The 21,882-nt window shown below is 44.6% G+C and overlaps 1 protein-coding gene across 1 annotated transcript in view; it reads right to left on the bottom strand.

The window, feature by feature from the left end:
• LOC134220707 (organic cation transporter protein-like) overlaps positions 1-588 on the bottom strand; it is a 37,174-nt gene extending 36,586 nt beyond the window's left edge. The window contains exon 1 of the mRNA XM_062699806.1: positions 59-588. Coding sequence (XP_062555790.1) covers positions 59-197 — 139 coding nt within the window. The 5' untranslated portion in view covers positions 198-588. The remainder of the gene's footprint in view (positions 1-58) is intronic.
• Between the last annotated feature and the right edge of the window lie 21,294 nt (positions 589-21,882).

The raw sequence follows: 21,882 nt of genomic DNA, 5'->3' as shown, positions 1-21,882 counted from the left end.
ACGTCATACTAGGATCAGACACTATTTCCACCGGTATCGACGGAGGCCGCGCACTTACCATGCTTAGGAACTGGTGCCGTGTAAATCAGACATGCCATAAACCACGATGACGGAATTTTGCACAGGTATATCAACAGAACCGCCCTGAGCTGCCACGTTCCGAAATCCTTCATAATCGAAGACAGTAGATCCACCATTTTGAATTGATTTCTTTGGTTTCGATTCGAAGTTATAGAGCGAGATTTTTTATCCCGTTCGAGTTGACTTGCGTTTGCTTAAGCTTAGTTTTAACCTGATTCCCGTGACTTAGATGACTAGAGAATCTTTTCTGAGTATATTTGTACTTTAATTTCTTCGCAGTTGATTTGAGATACTTCTTTATAAAACTTATCTTAGTGGCCAGTGCGACAAAAACGGATTACTCATTTTACACAAAGATGTCTCACAATTTTAAATAATAGAAAAAAAAATCACAAAATCACTGTTTCTGGTCAATACTCTAAGCACACCAACGCAACTACCACCGGCTCAGCTATAGTAAAGCTTCTGGAAATTGCTCTTCGCACTCCGGTACATGGTCTCGCAAAATTCGCGCCAGATACTAAGATGCCGTGAACTACGGATTTCGATTAAATAGGTCCGGCGAGTGCCTTCGGATGAGTGCAAATATCCCGTCCAAACACCAAATCACCAACCGATGGTGTGAATCTGGAATCGATCGAATTCGCTGGAGGCGGCCCAGAGATCATATTCGGCACCCCAAACAAACCACCCCCCACGGGACGGTAATAAAGTTCGCACCCGGGTGCTAACTGGGGCAAACGAGCGACAATTTCATTACAGAATTTTGTGCATGTTGTTTGCTGGTGGACCCAGCCAAAGCTAGGTGGTGGCGCTCGGGAGATAAGAACCGAATTCAAACAAAGCACATCGTATGCCTATGCCAATATGGCTTAATTGAACTTAATATTTTTCACCTAACATGTGTGTAAATTTGTTGCTATTTGTCGTTCGTACATCTCACCTTCCGAAGTTGCAAATTATTGCTAATGTATGATAAATTTTGACAACATCGTCTGGAAGTTTGAGGCCCCGCTGGCCAGTAGATTCTCATTCGAGATTTTTTCGTAGATGACGAATTGCCACGATCTTGACACGCTTATAAATCAGCGAGAACGATAGGGTTCGTCGCTAGTCTCTAGCAAACTGGACCAAGTAAAATTTTTTATTCGATTGAACTTCAGAAGAACGAATTCCAACAATTTGATTAAATATTTTAGAAAAATGCTGCACCAGAGGCTTACGATGATCCGTGCACAAAACTGCACAAATATTTTGATTGACCCTGTGTTATCCGACTTTTTCGAAACCTGCCGGAGACTAAGGTAATGATGGCTTAAAACCTCTACTGTCATTGCCAGCGGAACCTTTTTCAATGATGGATCAACTGTAATCCGCCATAAGAAGCATGATGCAGGAAATGTTTGATTGGTTCTGAATAAATCAAAGTTAGCGTGAATAGTAACAAAGCTAGCCTAGAGAATGTTGTTGCTTTCGATCTTGACAGGTATGTTTTTGATGTTGTAGCATAACTAGTCCTTGGGAATTGGACCCCTATAAAATGAATCTTGAAAAATCTTGGACCAAACACACACACCTGTTCTCTAATGTTTGTACCAAAGTAAGATGCGTTCTTAACTGGTGTCATCAACCGGATTGCCTCAATAGAACTAAGACTATCTAACACACCGAACACGCTTCTTGAAGTTTTCGGAAGGTGGTAGAATTTTCATTGGAAATAGCGAAGCCATCAGTTATTGACGCGACAGCCATCAGTGAAAATAAATATCTGTTATTGTAATTGTCATGTTCATACTTTTCTGAAAAATGTAGGAAATATTTATTAGTCGAATCGAATATGATCGATTATTCCTTGAACAGCATGCTTTAAGGATATATTGTATGTATTCAATTGAGGAACTGCTGTTGGTGAAGTAAACTTGTGCTGGATTATAGGGGAACTGTTCCGATCTCCATATCACTGAACATATATCCATCTCATCGCTAAACAAAGAAATATGGCACCAAATTCGTCGCTTTTTTTGTCAACATGCGTGCTCACTGCTGAAAAAAATCACAAAAATAATAAACAAACCAAATTCCTTTCCATTGCTTTGTTTTTGATGAGATGGAAATAGGAGCTATGAGATGAAGTGGCGAACTGTTCCCCTAGCATGAAAGACAAAGATCCGAAGATCAGATTAGAGTCAGAATGAGATGTACTCTAAAACTGAGTTAATAGTCGTTTTATAGTGTTCAATGAGTTCTTCGGGAAGAAAATGAAGAAAATTGATACTTCTCCGGCATTTATCAATCAAATAACAAAACTGGAGTCAACAGATATATTTCTAATGAACCAGACCCCAGCGTATTTGAAAGATAAATGCCATTTTCAATAGCTTGATTTTTAGTTGACCGTGTTCCGCTTCTTAATCAGCACAACCATTTTAGTGGTGAATCACGATAAAACAGAAAAATATAAGAGAGAGAGCTTTTATGAAAAAATTAGGGATAACAAAAAAATGATAGGTACGTATAACCAATGTAAGCAAAAATATTGAAATAATTAAAATACAGTTTTGAAACACGGAAACTGTTGACAGTAAGAGGTGTTGACAGTAAACTACCGAACTGCACAGGGGCCGTACACATATTACGTAAGCACTTGGGGGGGGGGGGGGGGTCTGTCAATATCTTACGCGCCATATAAATAAAAAATCTTTTGTATGGAAAAATCTTACATGGGGGAGGGGGGGTCGAAAAACCCAGAAAAATTGCTTACGTAATAAGTGTACGGCCCCACAGCATGCAGAGCAAGAAAGACAAAAATAATCCGATTTCACATCCACATATCAATTGCATTATCTAAATTTAAAATCTATTTCCATGGAAAATAACTAATAGCAAATTCCTTCTCCATCACACAAACAAAAAATAACCTTGTGTCCTTATATGTCTCCACAGTAATGATTCGTAATTGCTTATGCTTAATGATTCGTATTTCCACCCCCAAACAACGGTAATTCGATTATCATCATTTAGATATTTATAGTGCTGGCGCTATAATGTAAATTCTAAATATTTACCCCCAGGTGACGATAGCGGTTTCTTAGAACATTACAGTCGGGCAATTCAGACTGTTTACAAGAGGCGAGAAGGATGATCCGATATGCGGAAGTTTTGGATTTTCGATCTCAGCTAGTAACCAGGAGCCGAATTCCGGTCAAAAAATCTCTTGTAGGAAAAGAATTTCTCGAAGAAATTTTCAAAATTTTCTTATTTTGGAATTCCGATGAAAGTGTGGAAGAAATTTTTTGACAGATGAAAAAGAAAACGAGAATTTAATTTTCTTCGAAATTTTTGTGGGAGAAATCCGATAAGAGATTTTTCTGGGATGAAATTTGACGGTATAATTGAGTCTTCACTTCCCATAATGATTGTAAAATAATGTGGGAAATATTCTCGGTTTTCTGGGCATGCATCCATTATATTTAATTTCCACTCAAGATACACACTCATGCAATGGCAACCATAGAAAAACCTTTAATAAATAACTGTGGAAATGCTAATGGAAATGGAAATGCTAAGCTAAGCTAAAGCTAAGCTAAAGCTAAGCTAAAGCTAAGCTAAAGCTAAGCTAAAGCTAAGCTAAAGCTAAGCTAAAGCTAAGCTAAAGCTAAGCTAAGCTAGGGAGCTAAGCTAAAAGCTGGGGCTAAAAAACTAAGCTAAAAGCTAATAAAAAGGCTGGTAAGCTGAGCTAAGCTAAAATAGCTGAGGCTGGAGCTGAGGCTGGCTAGCTAAAGCTGGGAGTGAGGCTAAAACTAAAGCTAAACTAGCTAAGCTGAGCTAGCTGGAAGCTGGAGCTGAGTGGGGCTGGAACAGCTAACTGGGTGAGCTGAGGCTGGGAACAGGGCTGAGGTGGGAGCTGGGAGTGGGAGTGAGGAACAGGAGGTGGGGCTGGGAACAGGGAGGCTGAGGTGGGAGTGGGCTGGGAGGCTGGAACAGGGGTGGTGGGGAACAGGTGGAACAGGAACAGAACAGGAGTGGGGTGGTGGGAGCTGGGGCTGAACAGGTGAGTGGGGGCTGAGAACAGGTGGAACAGGAACTGAGGTGGGGTGGAACAGGTGGGAGCTGGGCTGGAACAGGGGGCTGGGAACAGGTGGAACAGGAACAGGTGGGGCTGGGTGGGGTGGTGGGGTGGGGCTGGGTGGACAGCAGGGGCTGGGGTGGAACAGAGGCTGGGAGCTGGGGTGAGACTGGAACAGGTGGGGCTGGAACAGGCTGGTGGAGTGGAGTGGGAACAGGGGCTGGAACAGAACAGTGCAGGCTGGGCTGGTGGAACAGGGAACAGGTGGGGCTGGAACAGAACAGGGGTGGAACAGGTGGGGTGAACAGGAGCTGGGCTGAGGCTGGAGTGGGGAGGCTGAGGTGGGGTGGGAACAGGTGGGAACTGGGGGCTGGGGCTGGGGAACAGGGGTGGTGGAACAGGAACTGAGAACAGGTGGAACAGGGGTGGGAACAGAGTGGGGTGGGTGGAACTGGTGGGGGCTGGGGTGGGGCTGGAACAGGCTGGTGGGAACAGGCTGGGGCTGGTGGGGCTGAACAGGTGGGCTGAGGGGCTGGGAGCTGGGGCTGGGAGCTGGGCTGGGGTGGAGCTGGGTGGGGTGGAACAGGTGGGGTGGAACAGGCTGAGTGGGGAACAGGGCTGGGGCTGGAGACAGGGGCTGGAACAGGGTGAAGTGGGGCTGGGGCTGGGGAGTGGAACAGGGTGGAACAGTGGGCTGGGGGTGGAACAGGGCTGGGAACAGGTGGGAGGTGGGGTGGAACAGGGGGAACAGGCTGGAACAGGCTGGGGCTGGGAACAGGAGACTGGAACAGGGGTGAACAGGGAGGTGGGGTGGAACAGGTGGGGCAGGGCTGGTGGGGCTGGGTGGAACAGGCTGGGGTGGGAACTGGGAGCTGGTGGGAACAGGAACTGGGCTGGGGTGGGGCTGGGACAGGTGGGGTGAGCAGGAACAGGTGGGTGGAACAGGGTGGGCTGGGGCTGGTGAACAGGCAGAACTGGAACAGGTGGGTGGGGTGGGTGGGGAGCTACAGGGTGGGAGCTGGGTGGGGGTAACAGCTAGCTGCTAAGCTAGCTGCTAAACTAGACAGCTAGTGGGGCTGCTAAAAGCTAGGGGCTGGGGCTAAGCTAAAAAGCTAAGCTAGCTGGGGCTAAGCTAAAAGCTAAGCTAAAGCTAAGCTAAAGCTAAGCTAAAGCTAAGCTAAGCTAAAGCTAAACTAAAGCTAAAGCTAAGCTAAAGCTAAGCTAAAGCTAAGCTAAAGCTAAGCTAAAGCTAAGCTAAAGCTAAGCTAAAGCTAAGCTAAAGCTAAGCTAAAGCTAAGCTAAAGCAAAACTATAGCTAAGCCAAATGTCAATGGTTAATACACCGAGGTAATTTTTTTTTCCTTTATTATTTCGGTAACTGTAAGCGGAAGCAAGCTTTGTTTTCGATATGAGGATGTTTTGGACAATCAGTATACAAAAAGTTGTCAAAAGACATCTAGTGGAAAATAAGTGAACTAATATTTTTCTTCGCAAGTAATTTTAGTTTTTTCTTTCTCTTTAGTCTATCGGAATACGGTATAAAGAGAAGAAATTTTTGGAAAGAGAAAGAAAATTTATAAATCTCTATTTGTAAAGAAATTTTTCAATTTTTTCTTGAACCATCGGAATTCGGCTGCAGATCAGGAAAGTAAATACTTAAAAATATGACACAGTAGAATCACTTCTAAGCAATAAAATGAGCTTTGTTTGAAATATCCGTTTGCTAAACTACCGGCTTTTGATTATTTCAAATTAGTATCGATCTGCTCTTTTGATGTAATAGGGCGAATGACTGCTTCGGTTTGTTAACCTTTCCGTCCCCAACGTCTGTTTTTAAGGGCTTTCAAAAATCCAAACTGCTGTAAAAACCGCATTTCTTGACCGATTCTTTCGCAACAAGCTGCATTCCATCCGGATGGATCCCAATTTTTGATTTATATTAGGCTATCTACAGTACGGTTCCAGAATTATTCCAGATTCCGTTGGGGTCAGTTGTCCCCGGAATAAGTGGCCATTTACAATTTTAAGTCAAAACAGGTCGTGCGACACCTCAAACTTCATGATTTCACAAAGCAATGATGCGAATGATATTTTTGGGGTTCCTGGCCCACTCGGACTCAATCTGGCCACATCGGTCACAATCCGGGGACCTAAGGAATGGCCATTTTCTAAATTGATTCAAAATATGCCGTGCGACACCTCAAACTTTATGATTTTACAAAGCAATGATGGGAATGATATTTTTATGGTGCCTGGCCCACTCGAATCCATTTCGGCCACAATCCGGAGGACCAACGGAATGGCCATTTTCTAAATTAATTCAAAATAGGTCGTGCGACACGTCAAACTTCATGATTTTACAAAGCGATGATGGAAATGATATTTTTAGGGTTCCTGGCCCACTCTGATCCATTTCGGCCGCAATCCGGAGGACCAACGGAATGGCCATTTTCTAAATTTATTCAAAATAGGTCGTGCGACACCTCAAACTTCATGATTTTCCAAGCAATGATAAGAATGATATTTTTAGGGTTCCTGACCCACTCGGATTCAATTCGGCCACATCAGTCCCAATCCGGGGACCAATGGAATGGCCATTTTCTAAATTGATTCAAAATAGGTCGTGCGACACCTCAAACTTAATGATTTTACAAAGCAATGATGGGAATGATATTTTTGGGGTTCCTGGCCCACTCTGATCCATTTCGGCCGCAATCCGGAGGACCGACGGAATGGCCATTTTCTAAATTTATTCAAAATAGGTCGTGCGACACCTCAAACTTCATGATTTTCCAAGCAATGATGGGAATGATATTTTTAGGGTTCCTGACCCACTCGGATTCAATCCGGCCACATCAGTCCCAATCCGGGGACCAACGGAATGGCCATTTTCTAAATTGATTCAAAATAGGTCGTGCGACACCTCAAACTTCATGATTTTACAAAGCAATGATGAGAATGATATTTTTAGGGTTCCTGGTCCACTCGGATTCAATCCGGCCACATCAGTCCAAATCCGAGGACCAACGGAATGGCCATTTTCTAAATTGATTCAAAATATGTCGTGTGACACCTCAAACTTCATGATTCTACAAACCAATGATGAGAATGATATTTTTGGGGTGCCTGGTCCACTCGAATCCATTCCGGCCACAATCCGGAGGACCTACGGAATGGTCATCTTCTAAATTGATTCAAAATAGGTCGTGCGACACCTCAAACTTCATGATTTCACAAAGCAATGATGGGAATGATATTTTTAGGGTGCCTGACCCACTCGAATCCATTTCGGCCACAATCCGGAGGATCAACGGAATGGCCATTTTCTAAATTAATTCAAAATAGGTCGTGCGACACGTCAAACTTCATGATTTTACAAAGCGATTATGGAAATGATATTTTTAGGGTTCCTGGCCCACTCGGATTCAATCCGGCCACATCAGTCCGAATCCGAGGACCAACGGAATGGCCATTTTTTAAATTGATTCAAAATATGTCGGGCGACACCTCAAATTTCATGATTTTACAAAGCAATGATGGGAATGATATTTTTGGGGTTCCTGGCCCACTCTGATCCATTCCGGCCGCAATCCGGAGGACCGACGGAATGGTAATTTTCTAAATTTATTCAAAATAGGTCGTGCGACACCTGAAACTTAATGATTTTCCAAGCAATGATGGGAATGATATTTTTAGGGTTCCTGGCCCACTCGGATTCAATCCGGCCACATCAGTCCCAATCCGGGGACCAACGGAATGGCCATTTTCTAAATTGATTCAAAATAGGTCGTGCGACACCTCAAACTTCATGATTTCACAAAGCAATGATGAGAATGATATTTTTAGGGTTCCTGGCCCACTCGGATTCAATCCGGCCAAATCAGTCCAAATCCGAGGACCAACGGAATGGCCATTTTCTAAATTGATTCAAAATATGTCGTGCGACACCTCAAACTTCATGATTTTATAAAGCAATGATGAGAATGATATTTTTGGGGTGCCTGGTCCACTCGAATCCATTCCGGCCACAATCCGGAGGACCTACGGAATGGTCATTTTCTAATTGATTCAAAATAGGTCGTGCGACACCTCAAACTTCATGATTTCACAAAGCAATAATGAGAATGATATTTTTAGGGTTCCTGGCCCACTCGGATTCAATCCGGCCAAATCAGTCCAAATCCGAGGACCTACGGAATGGTCATTTTCTAAATTGATTCAAAATAGGTCGTGCGACACCTCAAACTTCATGATTTCACAAAGCAATGATGGGAATGATATTTTTAGGGTTCCTGGCCCACTCGGATTCAATCCGGCCACATCAGTCCAAATCCGAGGACCAACGGAATGGCCATTTTCTAAATTGATTCAAAATATGTCGTGCGACACCTCAAACTTCATGATTTTACAAAGCAATGATGAGAATGATATTTTTGGGGTTCCTGGTCCACTCGAATCCATTCCGGCCACAATCCGGAGGACCTACGGAATGGTCATTTTCTAAATTGATTCAAAATAGGTCGTGCGACACCTCAAACTTCATGATTTCACAAAGCAATGATGGGAATGATATTTTTAGGGTTCCTGACCCACTCGAATCCATTTCGGCCACAATCCGGAGGATCAACGGAATGGCCATTTTCTAAATTGATTCAAAATAGGTCGTGCGACACCTCAAACTTCATGATTTTACAAAGCGATGATGGAAATGATATTTTTAGGGTTCCTGGCCCACTCGGATTCAATTCGGCCACATCAGTCCCAATCCGGGGACCAATGGAATGGCCATTTTCTAAATTGATTCAAAATAGGTCGTGCGACACCTCAAACTTAATGATTTTACAAAGCAATGATGGGAATGATATTTTTGGGGTTCCTGGCCCACTCTGATCCTTTTCGGCCGCAATCCGGAGGACCGACGGAATGGCCATTTTCTAAATTGATTCAAAATAGGTCGTGCGACACCTCAAACTTCATGATTTCACAAAGCAATAATGAGAATGATATTTTAAGGGGTTCCTGGCCCACTCGGATTCAATCCGACTACATCGGTCACAATCCATGGACCCAGGAATTCCACCGAAAATTTATACAGAAATTATACCGTAAATGATATCAACAATGGAGTTGTCGGAGGAATTCCTAGATTAATTCCCAAAGAAATCCTGATAGAATTCCGGTGGAAACTTCAAGATTTCTACTGGGACATCCTCCAGGAGTTTTTCTGAAAATTCCTCCTGAAGTTCCTCCGGGGATTCCACCGGCAGTTCCTCAAAGAGTTCCTGCACGATTTTCTCCGAGAATTATTCCGGTAGTTCTATCGGCAGATCCTACGGGGGTTCCTCTTTCGGGAATTTCTCCAGAATTTCCTCCGGGAATTCATTCAAGTTTTCTTTATGGAATTCATTTAGGCTTCGTCAGGAATTTATATAGAAAATCTCCCAGAAGCTCCACCGAGAATTTCTCTGGGAGCTTCTGAAGGTAATCTCCGGGAGGTCCTCTGATGATGATGATAATCCAGCTCAGCTACATACCCCTAGAAAGGTTTCAGCTAGACGAGATTTGTGTATAGGATGAATTATCCAAGAATTTTTTTCGAGCATTCTTCTGGTAGTTTCACTGGCAGTTCCTTCGGGGGTTCATTTGAAAATTCTCCCGGAAGTTTTTTCAGAAATTCCTCCGGAAGTTATTTCAAGAATGCCTCCGGGAGTTCCACCAGTAGCTCTTCCAGGAAATCATGCAGGCTTTTTTCAGGAAATCATTTAGTCCTTCTTCAGAAATTTAGCTGGAAATTCCACCCAAAGTTCTTCCAATAGTTTCTCTGGGAGTCCCTCTAGGAATTCTGCTAGGAGTTCTTCCTGAAATTCCTCCGGGAGCTCTTACGGGAGCTCTTTCGGCAGTTACTACGAGAGTTCCTCCGGGAGATCCACCGGTAGTTTCTATGAGCATTCCTCTGGAAGTTTCTACGGCGGTTCCCCCGAGTGTTCCTCTAAGAAGGAACTCCTGGAGTAATTTCCGGAGGAGCTCCTGGAGGAATTTCTGGAGGAATTTCCGGAGAAATTATCAGAGGATTTTTCGGAGGAACTTCCGGTGGAACTTCTGGAGGAATTTCTTAAAGAACTACAGGAAGAATTTCTAGAGTAACTCTCGTAAGAACTCTTGGATGAACTCCCAAATGAACTTCCGTAAGAATTCCAGGAGGAACTCCTGGAAGAGTTCTCAAAAGATCTCCCAGAGCAACTCCCAGAGAAATTCTCCGAGGAACTTCTGGAGGATTTTGTAGATAAATTCTGAAAAAATCCTGAATGAATTCCCGGAGGAGCTACTGCTGGAACTCCCGGAGAAAATTTCAGAGGAACAGTCGGTGGAATACCCTGAGTTGAATTTCTAGAAGAACTTCCGAAATCCCATTTCCCGTGAAATTTCTGCCATATATCCTCCTGGATTTCCCTGTGAAGTTCTTGGAGGGATACCTAGAGGAACTCTTGGAAAAACTCCTGGATGAGGTCCCACAAGCTCTTCCGGAAGAATTCTCACAAGGAAGTTCTGAACTAAATTTTGGAGAAGTTCATGAAGGAATTTCTGGATAAATATCTGAAGGAATTCCCGGAAAAATACCACGAGAAATTATTGCATAAATTACCAGATGAAATGCTGAAGATATTACCGGATGAATTCCCGGAGATTGTTCTGAAGAAATACTTGGAAGAACTCTTGAAAGATATCTTGGAGGAACTCACAAATTAATATCCAAATGAAATTCTGGAGTGAATTTCTAGTGAAGCCCGGAAAGCATTCCAGGACAATTCCGCGGAAAAATTTCGGGAGAAATTCCTGAAGGAATTCCTGGAGAAGTACCTGAAGCAATTCCCGGGAAAATACCTGGAAGAATTTCCGAGGAAATATATGGACGAGTTCCTGGATAAATTTCTAAAGAAATTTTTAGATGAATTTTTGAAAGATATTCTGAAGTAATAGCAGAAAGAATTCCAGAATGAAATCCTAGAGGATTTCGCTATTAAATTTATGGAGGTATTACCGGAAAAACTCCTGAAAGTTATCCTGGAGGAATTAAAGGAAGAGTTCCTGGAGGAATGCCCGGAGGAGTTCCTAGAGGAATTTCCGAAGGAATTTCTTATAGATTTACAAGTGAAATTGTGGAGCGAAATCGGAGGATTTCCGTCATAAATTTCTGAAGAAACTTCTAACGGAATTTTGGAAGGAAATTCCGTTTGTATTCTTGAAGGAACTCTCGAATGTATTCCTGAAGGAAATGCCGGAGGTTTTTTTCTGGAAGAATAGTCAAAGAAATATCTAGAGGGAAAAATTGGAGAAGAAAAGAAATCTTCAAGGCTTTTCCTCATGAATTTCCTAAAAAACAAATTTAGTGAGGGGTTTCTAGATAAGGAGCAATTACAATAACATGATAAAGAATTTCGAACGATTTTCAGAGGAATTTGTGGATTACTTTCCGGAGGAATTTAGAAGTTCCCAGGGGAGGTTCTAGAAGGATTTCAAGGAGAATTCGTCCTTGTATCATTCCCATCATTGCTTTGTAAAATCATGAAGTTTGACGTGTCACATGACCTATTTTTGATTAATTTAGAAAATGGCCGTTCCGTAGGTCCTCCGGATTGTGGCTGGAATGGATCCGAGTGTGCCAGGCACCCTAAAAATATCATTCCCATCATTGCTTTGTAAAATCATGAAGTTTAAGGTGTCACATGCCCTATTTTTAATTAATTTAGAAAATGGCCATCCCGTAGGTCCCCGGATTGTGACCGATGTGGCCAGATTGAATCCGAGTGGGCCAGGAACCCTAAAAATATCATTCTCATCATTGTTTTGTAAAATCATGAAGTTTGAGGTGTCGCACGACCTATTTTGAATCAATTTAGAAAATGGCCATTCCGTTGGTCCCCGGATTGTGACCGATGTGGCCGGATTGAATCCGAGTGGGCCAAGAACCCCAAAAGTATCATTCCCATCATTGCTTTGTAAAATCATGAAGTTTGAGGTGTCGCACGACCTATTTTGCATCAATTTAGAAAATGGCCATTCCGTAGGTCCTCCGGAGTGTGGCCAGAATGGATCCGAGTGGGTCAGGAACCCTAAAAATATCATTCTCATCATTGCTTTGTAAAATCATGAAGTTTGAGGTGTCGCACGACTTATTTTGAATCAATTTAGAAAATGGCCATTCCGTAGGTCCCCGGATTGTGACCGATGTGGCCAGGAACCCCAAAAATATCATTCCCATAATTGCTTTGTGAAATCATGAAGTTCGAGGTGTCGCACGACCTATTTTGCATCAATTTGGAAAATGGCCATTCCATAGGTCCTCCGGATTGTGACCGGAATGGATCCGAGTGGGCCAGGAACACTAAAAATATCATTCTCATCATTGCTTTGTAAAATCATGAAGTTTGAGGTGTCGCACGACTTATTTTGAATCAATTTAGAAAATGGCCATTCCGTTGGTCCCCGGATTATGACCGATTGTGGCCAGGAACCCCAAAAGTATCATTCCCATCATTGCTTTGTAAAATCATGAAGTTTGAGGTTTCGCACGACCTATTTTGCATCAATTTGGAAAATGGCCATTCCATAGGTCCTCCGGATTGTGACCGGAATGGATCCGAGTGGGCCAGGAACCCTAAAAATATCATTCTCATCATTGCTTTGTAAAATCATGAAGTTTGAGGTGTCGCACGACTTATTTTGAATCAATTTAGAAAATGGCCATTCCGTAGGTCCCCGGATTGTGACCGATGTGGCCAGGTTGAGTCCGAGTGGGCCAGGAACCCCAAAAAGATCATTCGCATCATTGCTTTGTGAAATCGTGAAGTTTGAGGTGTCGGACGACCTGTTTTGACTTAAAATTGTAAATGGCCACTTATTCCGGGGACAACTGACCCCAACGGAATCTGGAATAATTCTGGAACCGAACTGTGGATAGCCTCGTATAAATCAAAAATTGGGATCCATCCGGATGGAATGCAACTTGTTGCGAAAGAATCGGTCAAGAAATGCGATTTTTACAGCAGTTCAGATTTTTGAAAACCCTTAAAAACAGACGGGGACGGAAAGGTTAACCCAAACAACATTTGTTAGACTTTCTCACAGAACATATCCTAAAATTCGTATGCTTGAATGCTTTTCAAAGCAATAAAAGAGTTTGATGCCAAAATATTTGAGTTTGAAGGTCGAGCAAAATTCCTGAAGGTAGATTTTTGACCCTTCAAAAGTAGCTTGTGAATAAAAGATCATAACAATGTAAGTTTTCCACCGTTCTTTCCAAAATTAAAAATGTCAAAATCTATTTTCAATAATTAAACAATTTGAAAGTTTATTGCATGTCATAATCAAATTACAATAGATGGCTTTGATCCATTGGTTGCTTGGTGGCTATGATATAAAATCCCCACCTCTAAAACAAACAATACCCTCGAAGCTTGGATGAAAGCCTAAGCATGTTTCTGGGATTACACGAAGTTCATTATTTCATGGCAATAGTGGAGGCTTTTGTCTGACTGAAGAGGGAGACGGCGAGGATAAGACCATCAACTCTACCAAGACAAAGTACATGGTGGCAGGTAGAGATAGAGGAAGACCTAGTAGTGTTGGTGCTGAGGTAGTGTTTGATGGGGATGTGTTTGAAATTGTTGAAGATTTTTTTTACCTTGGAACGCTTGTGGCATGTGATAGTGACGCTTCTCGTGAAAAGACGTATTGCGAATAGGGCATTTACGGATTACGTAACCAGCTTAGGTACGGAAACATGCAGACGGAAACAAAAATTTGCTCTATACAAAACTCTCTACTTTTCGACTGAAAAGTAAGTAGAAAATGGTGTGAGGCGCAGACGCATGAATCATGAGCTGTATCAAGTATACTGTTACAGGAGTAAATTTGCAAGAATTTCGCCGAATTGGTCTCTGTTCTGAACAGGACACTTGCAGTGCGGCAGCGACTACGACCGACGACTTTACGGTGGATTCCCGACGGTTAGAAGTGGTTTCGGACCGCGTAAAAGAAAGAGCGCTTACTTTACTGTTCGATGGTTTGTATTCAACTGAGATTGTGTAATTCGTGTCTTCATGTGAGTGTGTCTAGCATGACTTTGGAGGTAAGGTATATGACAATTTGGAAGGAAGGTGGGTGAGGAAGGAAGGTGAGAGACAATTTGTTTTTGATGTATTTGTTAACAATTCAAAGTAATTCAATTTATTATTATTTCAGGTGATTATATAAGATGCCGTTCACAACATGCCGCCCGCCGTTGAAACCGTCCGTTTCAACTTATTACCACGTTTTTAGTTGATGTTGACATCGATGTGTCCACTGGTTTATCTTCCGACTCGATCGGGAGAATAGCGACCTCCGTGATTGCCCTCTTGCATTGGCCAGAAGCTGTCCTAACCACAACAACTCGGACTCGTTCGTCCGAACCGGTGAAAGTTTTGATAATGCGCCCGAGGGGCCATTGTAGAAGCGGGTAGTTGTCGAGCTTCAGCAGAACTAGTTGACCCTTACGAATGTCTCCGGATGGGCGCCTCCATTTGCTGCGCTGTTGTAGTTGGCTAACGTAGTCTCGTGACCAGCAGCGCCACAGGTCCTGAACAGAGCGTTGCATGTGCTGCAAACGGGTGGCGCGATTAGGGGACAGGTGAAGTAGGTCCGGCTCAGCAATGGAGACAGGAGGCTTCCCAATCAAGAAATGCCCTGGAGTCAGAGCGGACAGGTCATCAGGGGAGTCGGACATGGAAACGAGGGGACGGGAGTTCAGGACGGACTGAATCTGGGCTACGACAGTAAGGAGTTGGTCCATGGAGAAGATTTTCTGTCCCATGAAGCGACGAAAGTGGTACTTAATGGATTTCACTCCGCTTTCCCAGATGCCTCCGAAGTGTGGAGAGCGGGCAGGGATGAAGCGAAACGTGATGCCATTACCTGCGCAGTGCTCGCCCCATTCTTTGGACTTGAATTGTTGTTGGAACTCCTTTCGTAGCTTGCGCAGCTCGCGATCCGCTCCAACGAATGTGGTCGCGTTGTCGCAATGCAATTCGAGGACACGGCCGCGATACGCGATGAAACGTTTGACGGCGTTGATGCACGCGGCGGTCGATAAGTCCGGCACTACCTCGAGATGTACGGCCTTCACCACCAAACAAACGAACAACGATTATTTATTTATTTATTCAGACTAAGGCCGAAGTGGCCTGTGCGGTATATAAGAGTCTTCTCCATTCGGCTCGGTCCATGGCTACACGTCGCCAACCACGCAGTCTACGGAGGGTCCGCAAGTCATCTTCCACCTGATCGATCCACCTTGCCCGCTGCACACCTCGCCTTCTTGTGCCCGTCAGATCGTTGTCGAGAACCATTTTCACCGGGTTATTGTCCGACATTCTGGCTACGTGCCCGACCCACCGCAGTCGTCCGATTTTCGCGGTGTGGACGATGGGTGGTTCTCCCAACAGCTGATGCAACTCGTGTTTCATTCGCCTCCTCCACGTACCGTCCGCCATCTGCACCCCACCATAGATGGTACGCAGCACTTTCCTTTCGAAAACTCCGAGTCCGCGTTGGTCCTCCACGAGCATCGTCCAGGTCTCGTGTCCGTAGAGGACTACCGGTCTAATGAGCGTTTTGTAGATAGTTAGTTTGGTACGGCGGCGAACTCTATTCGAACGGAGTGTCTTGCGGAGTCCAAAGTACGTACGATTTCCAGCCACTATACGTCTCCGAATTTCTCTGCTGGTATCATTTTCGGCCGTCACCAGTGAGCTCAAGTACACAAATTCTTCTACCACCTCGATTTCGTCACCACCAATGCCAACTCGCGGTGGGTGGCTCACATTGTCTTCTCTTGAACCTCTTCCTATCATGTACTTCGTCTTCGACGTGTTGATGACTAGTCCGATCCGCTTGGCTTCCCTCTTCAGTCTGATGTAGGCTTCCTCCATCTTCTCAAAGTTACGTGCCATAATATCTATGTTATCGGCGAAGCCAATTAGCTGGACGAACGTATTGAAAATTGTACCACTCGTGTTAATCCCTGCTCTTCGTATTACTCCTTCCAAAGCGATGTTGAATAGCAGACACGAAAGACCATCACCTTGCCGTAGCCCTCTGCACGTTTCGAAGGGACTCGAGAATGCTCCTAAAACTCGAACTACGCACATCACCCGATCCATCGTCGCCTGGATCAACCGTGTCAGTTTATCCGGAAATCCGTTTTCGTGCATTAGTTGCCATAGCTGGTCCCGATCGATTGTATCGTATGCAACTTTGAATTCGATGAATAGATGATGTGTGGGCACGTTGTATTTGCGGCACTTCTGCAGTATTTGGCGAATGGCGAACACCTGGTCCGTGGTGGAGCGTTTGCCCATAAAACCCGCCTGGTACTGCCCCACGAACTCCCTTGCAATTGGTGCTAGTCGACGGCATAAAATTTGGGAGAGTGCCTTATAGGTGGCGTTCAGCAATGTGATTGCGCGGTAGTTGCTACAATCCAGCTTATCGCCCTTTTTGTAAATGGGACACACGACACCTTCCATCCACTCCTGCGGCAAAACTTCCTCCTCCCAAATCTTGGTAATTACTCAGTGCAGCGCTCTAGCTAGTGCCTCACCACCGTGTTTAAATAGCTCTCCTGGTAGTTGGTCAACCCCAGGGGCTTTGTTGTTCTTCAGCCGGCCAATCTCCTCCTGGATTTCCTGGAGATCCGGAGCCGGCAGAATAATGTCCTGCGCGTGTTCCCCCAGGTCCATCACCATACCGCCATCTTCGTCTGCCACATCGCCATTCAGGTGCTCTTCGTAGTGCTGCCGCCACCTTTGGATCACCTCACGCTCGTTCGTAAGAAGGTTCCCGTTTATGTCCTTACACATATCAGGCTGCGGCACGTGGCCCTTACGTGAACTTCTCATAGAACTTTCGTGTGTTATTAGCGCGGTACTGTTGCTCCATCTCTTCACGGTCTCGATCTTCCTGCTTACGCTTTTTCCTCCGAAAATCGAGTTTTGTCTGTTCCGCGCCTGTTTATATCGTGCCTCGTTCGCCCTCGTGCGGTGTTGCAGCAATCTCGCTCATGCTGCATTGTTCTCTTCTACTAACTGCTCACAGTCACCGTCATACCAGTCGTTTCTCTGATCCGGGGGCACCGTGCCAAATGCAGCGGTTGCGGTGCTACCAATGGCGGATCGAATATCTATCCAGCCATCTTCAAGAGACGCTGCGCCTAGCTGCTCTTCCGTTGGGAGTGCCACTTCCAGCTGCTGCGCGTATTCTTGGGCTAGTCTACGGTCTTGTAGCCGCCCAATATTAAGCCGCGGCGTCTGACTTCGAGACGTGTTGTACACCGTCGAGAGTTTTGAGCGCAGGCATACTGCAACGAGGTAGTGGTCGGATTCAATATTTGCACTGCGGTAAGTGCGGACGTTCGTGATGTCGGAGAAGAATTTACCGTCGATTAGAACGTGGTCGATTTGGTTTTCCGTTTCTTGGTTAGGTGATCTCCATGTGGCCTTGTGGATATTTTTGCGGGGAAAGAAAGTGCTTCGGACTACAATTCCGCGAGAGGCTGCGAAGTTTATGCATCGTTGGCCGTTGTCATTCGATACGGTGTGCAGACTATCCGGTCCGATGACCGGTCTATACATTTCCTCCCTTCCCACCTGCGCGTTCATGTCACCGATGACGATTTTGACGTCCCGCAGTGGGCATCCATCGTGTGTCTGCTACAGCTGTGCGTAGAACGCTTCTTTCTCGTCGTCGGGTCTCCCTTCGTGTGGGCAGTGCACGTTGATGATGCTATAGCTGAAGAAACGGCCATTAATCCTCAGCTTGCACATCCTTGCGTTGATTGGCTGCCACCCAATCACGCGTTGGCGCATCTTACCCAGCACTATGAAGCCGGTTCCCAGCTCGTTGGTGGTGCCACAGCTTTGGTAGAAGGTAGCCGCCCGATGCCAGCTTTTCCACACTTTCTGTCCTGTCCATCAAATCTCCTGCAGCGCTACGACGTCGAAGTTGCGGGGATGTAATTCATCGTAGATCATCCTGTCGCAACCTGCGAAACCTAGCGACTTGCATTTCCATATTCCAAGCTTCCAATCGTGATCCTTTATTCGTCGCCTAGATCTTTGCCGATTATATCGAGTCGCATTATCTCTTATATTGTTCGTAATAATTGGTTTTCCAGGCGGCTTATTGGGCCTGCGCAAACCTCCTGTCTCGCCGGAGGGCCGTCGTGTCAGGGCTGTTTAGCGTCCCACCTAACACCAGGACTTGGGCTTGTGCGCCTTGGGCGGCACACGGTCGCTTTGGTGGAGCCTACTTGCGGATACATGCAGCTTTTTATAGAGGTTTAGCAGAATGTCTTTGCCTAATAAATTCTAATCTTTTCGCGGTTTTCAGCTTAATTAAATTAAATTCTAAATTAAATTCTGCAAGAAGTGAATGAGTATCATAATTCTTGATCGTAAATTGTGTCGCCCAACTGCAAATCATTGTTTTTGGATGTTTCTGCATACATTTTTTCATATAAACTTGGCTGATTTGGCGATTTGGCGATTTGGCTGATTTTTTTTTCCAGAGCATCAGGGCATCAAATAGAACCGAATAGGAGGGCAGCCCATCAAAAAATTTGAAAAGGTGTTTTTGAGCCACCCTAATACATACATACATACATACATACATACAAATATACATACAAACATACAAAAAATTAGTTTTATATATACATAAGAAGATAGATTGATAGATAGATATCAATCAAGTCCATATCATGTTTTGTTATTCTGTTCATGGCTTCTGCCCGGGAAGTCTCAACAGATTCAACGTCCTAGGCTCCTCGGCCTGTCCAACCTGAGCGATAAGTCCTACCACTACCAGCAATCAGCATGTCACCAAATCCAATCCAGCTCCTTCTTACTCAACCACCCAAGACACTCCCGTCTACAACAGTACTCTTCCGGATACCCTCGAGGATATCCACTCCCAAAGTGCTCTTCACCCTTCTGATCTAGGAAATACTTCTGCCTCTTTTCCGATCCCTACGCTTCCACTAGAGGCCAAACTTTGTCTTCAGTGGTATCCTATGGCTTTTGGTACAACCTGCCCAACCTGGAACTGTTAACAAACGATAGATGAGTTTTAGCCATCCAGGAGGTTAACCGCATCTCACCAGTCTCCATGGATCGTTCCTCTGGAGGCAAATACAAATGGGTTGGTATGGTAGGTACAAATATGAAGTCCGTGGCGATAGGGATCCTCCTAGAGATCCCTTTAGACGTCTTTCTGTGAAGACCTCCCAGTCGTTGGAGTCAGTCTCCGAGATAGCATTCCTATCACCAATGTGAATGTATACCTCCCATGTGGAACGCTACCCGCCATGAAACAAAAAGTGAGTGACACCATCAGTTAGACCCCGTCTCCCCCTTTTTTCTTAGGAGATATGAACGCCCACCACCCAACCAGGGAACGTACAAGGTCAGACTCCCGTAGTGTTACAAACTTTTCCGAAGTTCGGTTTTTCCGTAACTCGAAAATTAGTTTTCACACTGTCTACAAATTCCAATGAGAATTCCGACTCTAGTATATGAGGTGAAGCAACGAGTTTCCGTACAAATGCGATTGTTATTTAGGTTTTGGATAAATTTAGACTATAACTTTGTCGGTGCTATAACCGCTGGTTTTAACTCTCAATTCTTGCTATAGATAAACTAATAACAAATTCAATAGTTTAGAAAATTCAATAGATAATTATAGAAATTAGAAATTAAGATCACTAGCTCTGTATATACTTTCACATGGCATATTATTCCACTCGTTTTCTGCTGAGGTCATCCTTCGCAAGCTGTCAGAGACATGTCATCGTTGGCAATCAAAGCACCGCGTCCAAATGCTTCAGCGTCGACTCGTTGATGATTCGATCCAAAGGGCCTATTGCAGGCAATTCGCAACACCCCGACCCGTAATGACTCATCCTTGATTGGCCTTACTATTCTCCAGGACATCCAGCAAGGCTACTTTGATCGCTGGTCTCTGAAACACCCCCGACGATGTTTGGACATCCACCTTCCGCACCTGACCATCCCGCGAAGCGTAGATTTCAACAACTCGACCTCTCAGCCACCCATTGCGGACATTCTCGTCTACGATGACAACAGGGTCGTCCACTTGGAGCGGACGTACATCATTGAACCACTTCGTTCGACGCGCTATTGTTGGAAGGTAGCCTTGAATCCACCGCTTCCTAAACTGGTTCAACAGTTGCTGCATTAACTTCCAATTCACCCGCAAGAATACTTCTTCACTAATGGGAATCCGCGACGAATTGTTGGCACCACTTGAACTCATAAGCAGAAAGTTGTTTGGAGTCACCGCTTCTTCTGTTGAGTCTTCTATGGGCACAAATGTAAGAGGGTGGGAGTTGACGATCAATTCGGCTTCTGCAAGAAATGTCATCAGCTCTTCATCGTCTAAACGTTTATTGTGGTGCAATGCTTGAAAGCGTCCTTGATTGAGCGCACCTTTCGTCCCGTTATCACTGAATATTTTCTGCGGCGATCCTCTGCGTGAAACGAAACGACGAATTGCCATTTTACACGATGCGGCTGACATTGTGTGCACTTTCTCTACGTGAACAGCTCGTATAATAAGGCACGTGAATAGTGCCACCCACCTCTTCTCATTAGTGCGACGTCGCTTAACGATCAATGGTCCGAAATAATCCAGTCCTGTGAATGTAAACGGGTCGAACGCGTCACTCTTGGATGTGGTAGAACAGCCATCTTTGGTTCGACTGGCCTCGCTCGATAGACCTTACACCACATACACAGTTTAACCACAGTTTTAACGGCAAATCGGATTTTGGGTATATAGTATCGTTGGCGTAGCTCATTGATGACCGTATCGACGTTTGCATGTCCGTATCGCTGATGATATTTGTGTATAAGGAGATTGGTAGCGTGACTTCCTCTGGGAACTATTACAGGATTGAAAGTCGAACGAATAGCAGACATTCTTCATGTTAATGCGACTACGTATCCGCAAAACTCCTGCGTCGTCTAAGAACGGAGAAACTTACCTGAGGGCACTTGTTTTTTTCAACGATTTTTGCTCATTGATCAAAAGCTCAGAGTTTTTGCGAATAATGAAGATTTCTGCGGGATATGTTTGGCTTTGTACTACGCGCCACACACTTGCCTCTGCTGCCGCATAGTCTTTCTGATCCAGATTGTCACTCGGTTGTTTGTTTTTACTCTGTGATTTTTTTTTTTGCAACAATGAACAAAGTGATACAAGTAGCTTAGATTTTTCACAAGGTCCTCCCAACGTGAAAACTTTGAGAAATCGATTGCCGGATCAACAAATGCGACGTGATGATGAACAGCTTTAATTTCTTGCAACGGCTCCGCAAGTTTGATCGGCAGACGTGGCCACTCATTCTCTGGTCGAAGTAGAAACGGCGGTCCTGTGAATCATGAGTTTTCTGAATTGAAACATGGTCCATTGCCCCATTTAGTCCCCTTATCAGCAAGGTTCAGGTTAGAAGGAACGTAATGCCATTCTTCAATTTTCGTTTCCGATTGAATTTCTGCTATTCAAAAAGCCACAAATTGTTGGTACTTCCTTGGGTCAGCTTTCAACCAGGCTAACACAGTGGTTGAGTCGGTCCACATATACCGTTTCTTGATTGGAATGGAGTGATTTTCTTGGAC

The sequence above is a fragment of the Armigeres subalbatus genome, chromosome 3, assembly GCF_024139115.2.
Source record: "Armigeres subalbatus isolate Guangzhou_Male chromosome 3, GZ_Asu_2, whole genome shotgun sequence".
Classification (NCBI taxonomy): domain Eukaryota; kingdom Metazoa; phylum Arthropoda; class Insecta; order Diptera; family Culicidae; genus Armigeres; species Armigeres subalbatus.
Note: the sequence above shows the minus strand (reverse complement) of the source record. Positions and strands in the feature narration are given on the sequence as shown.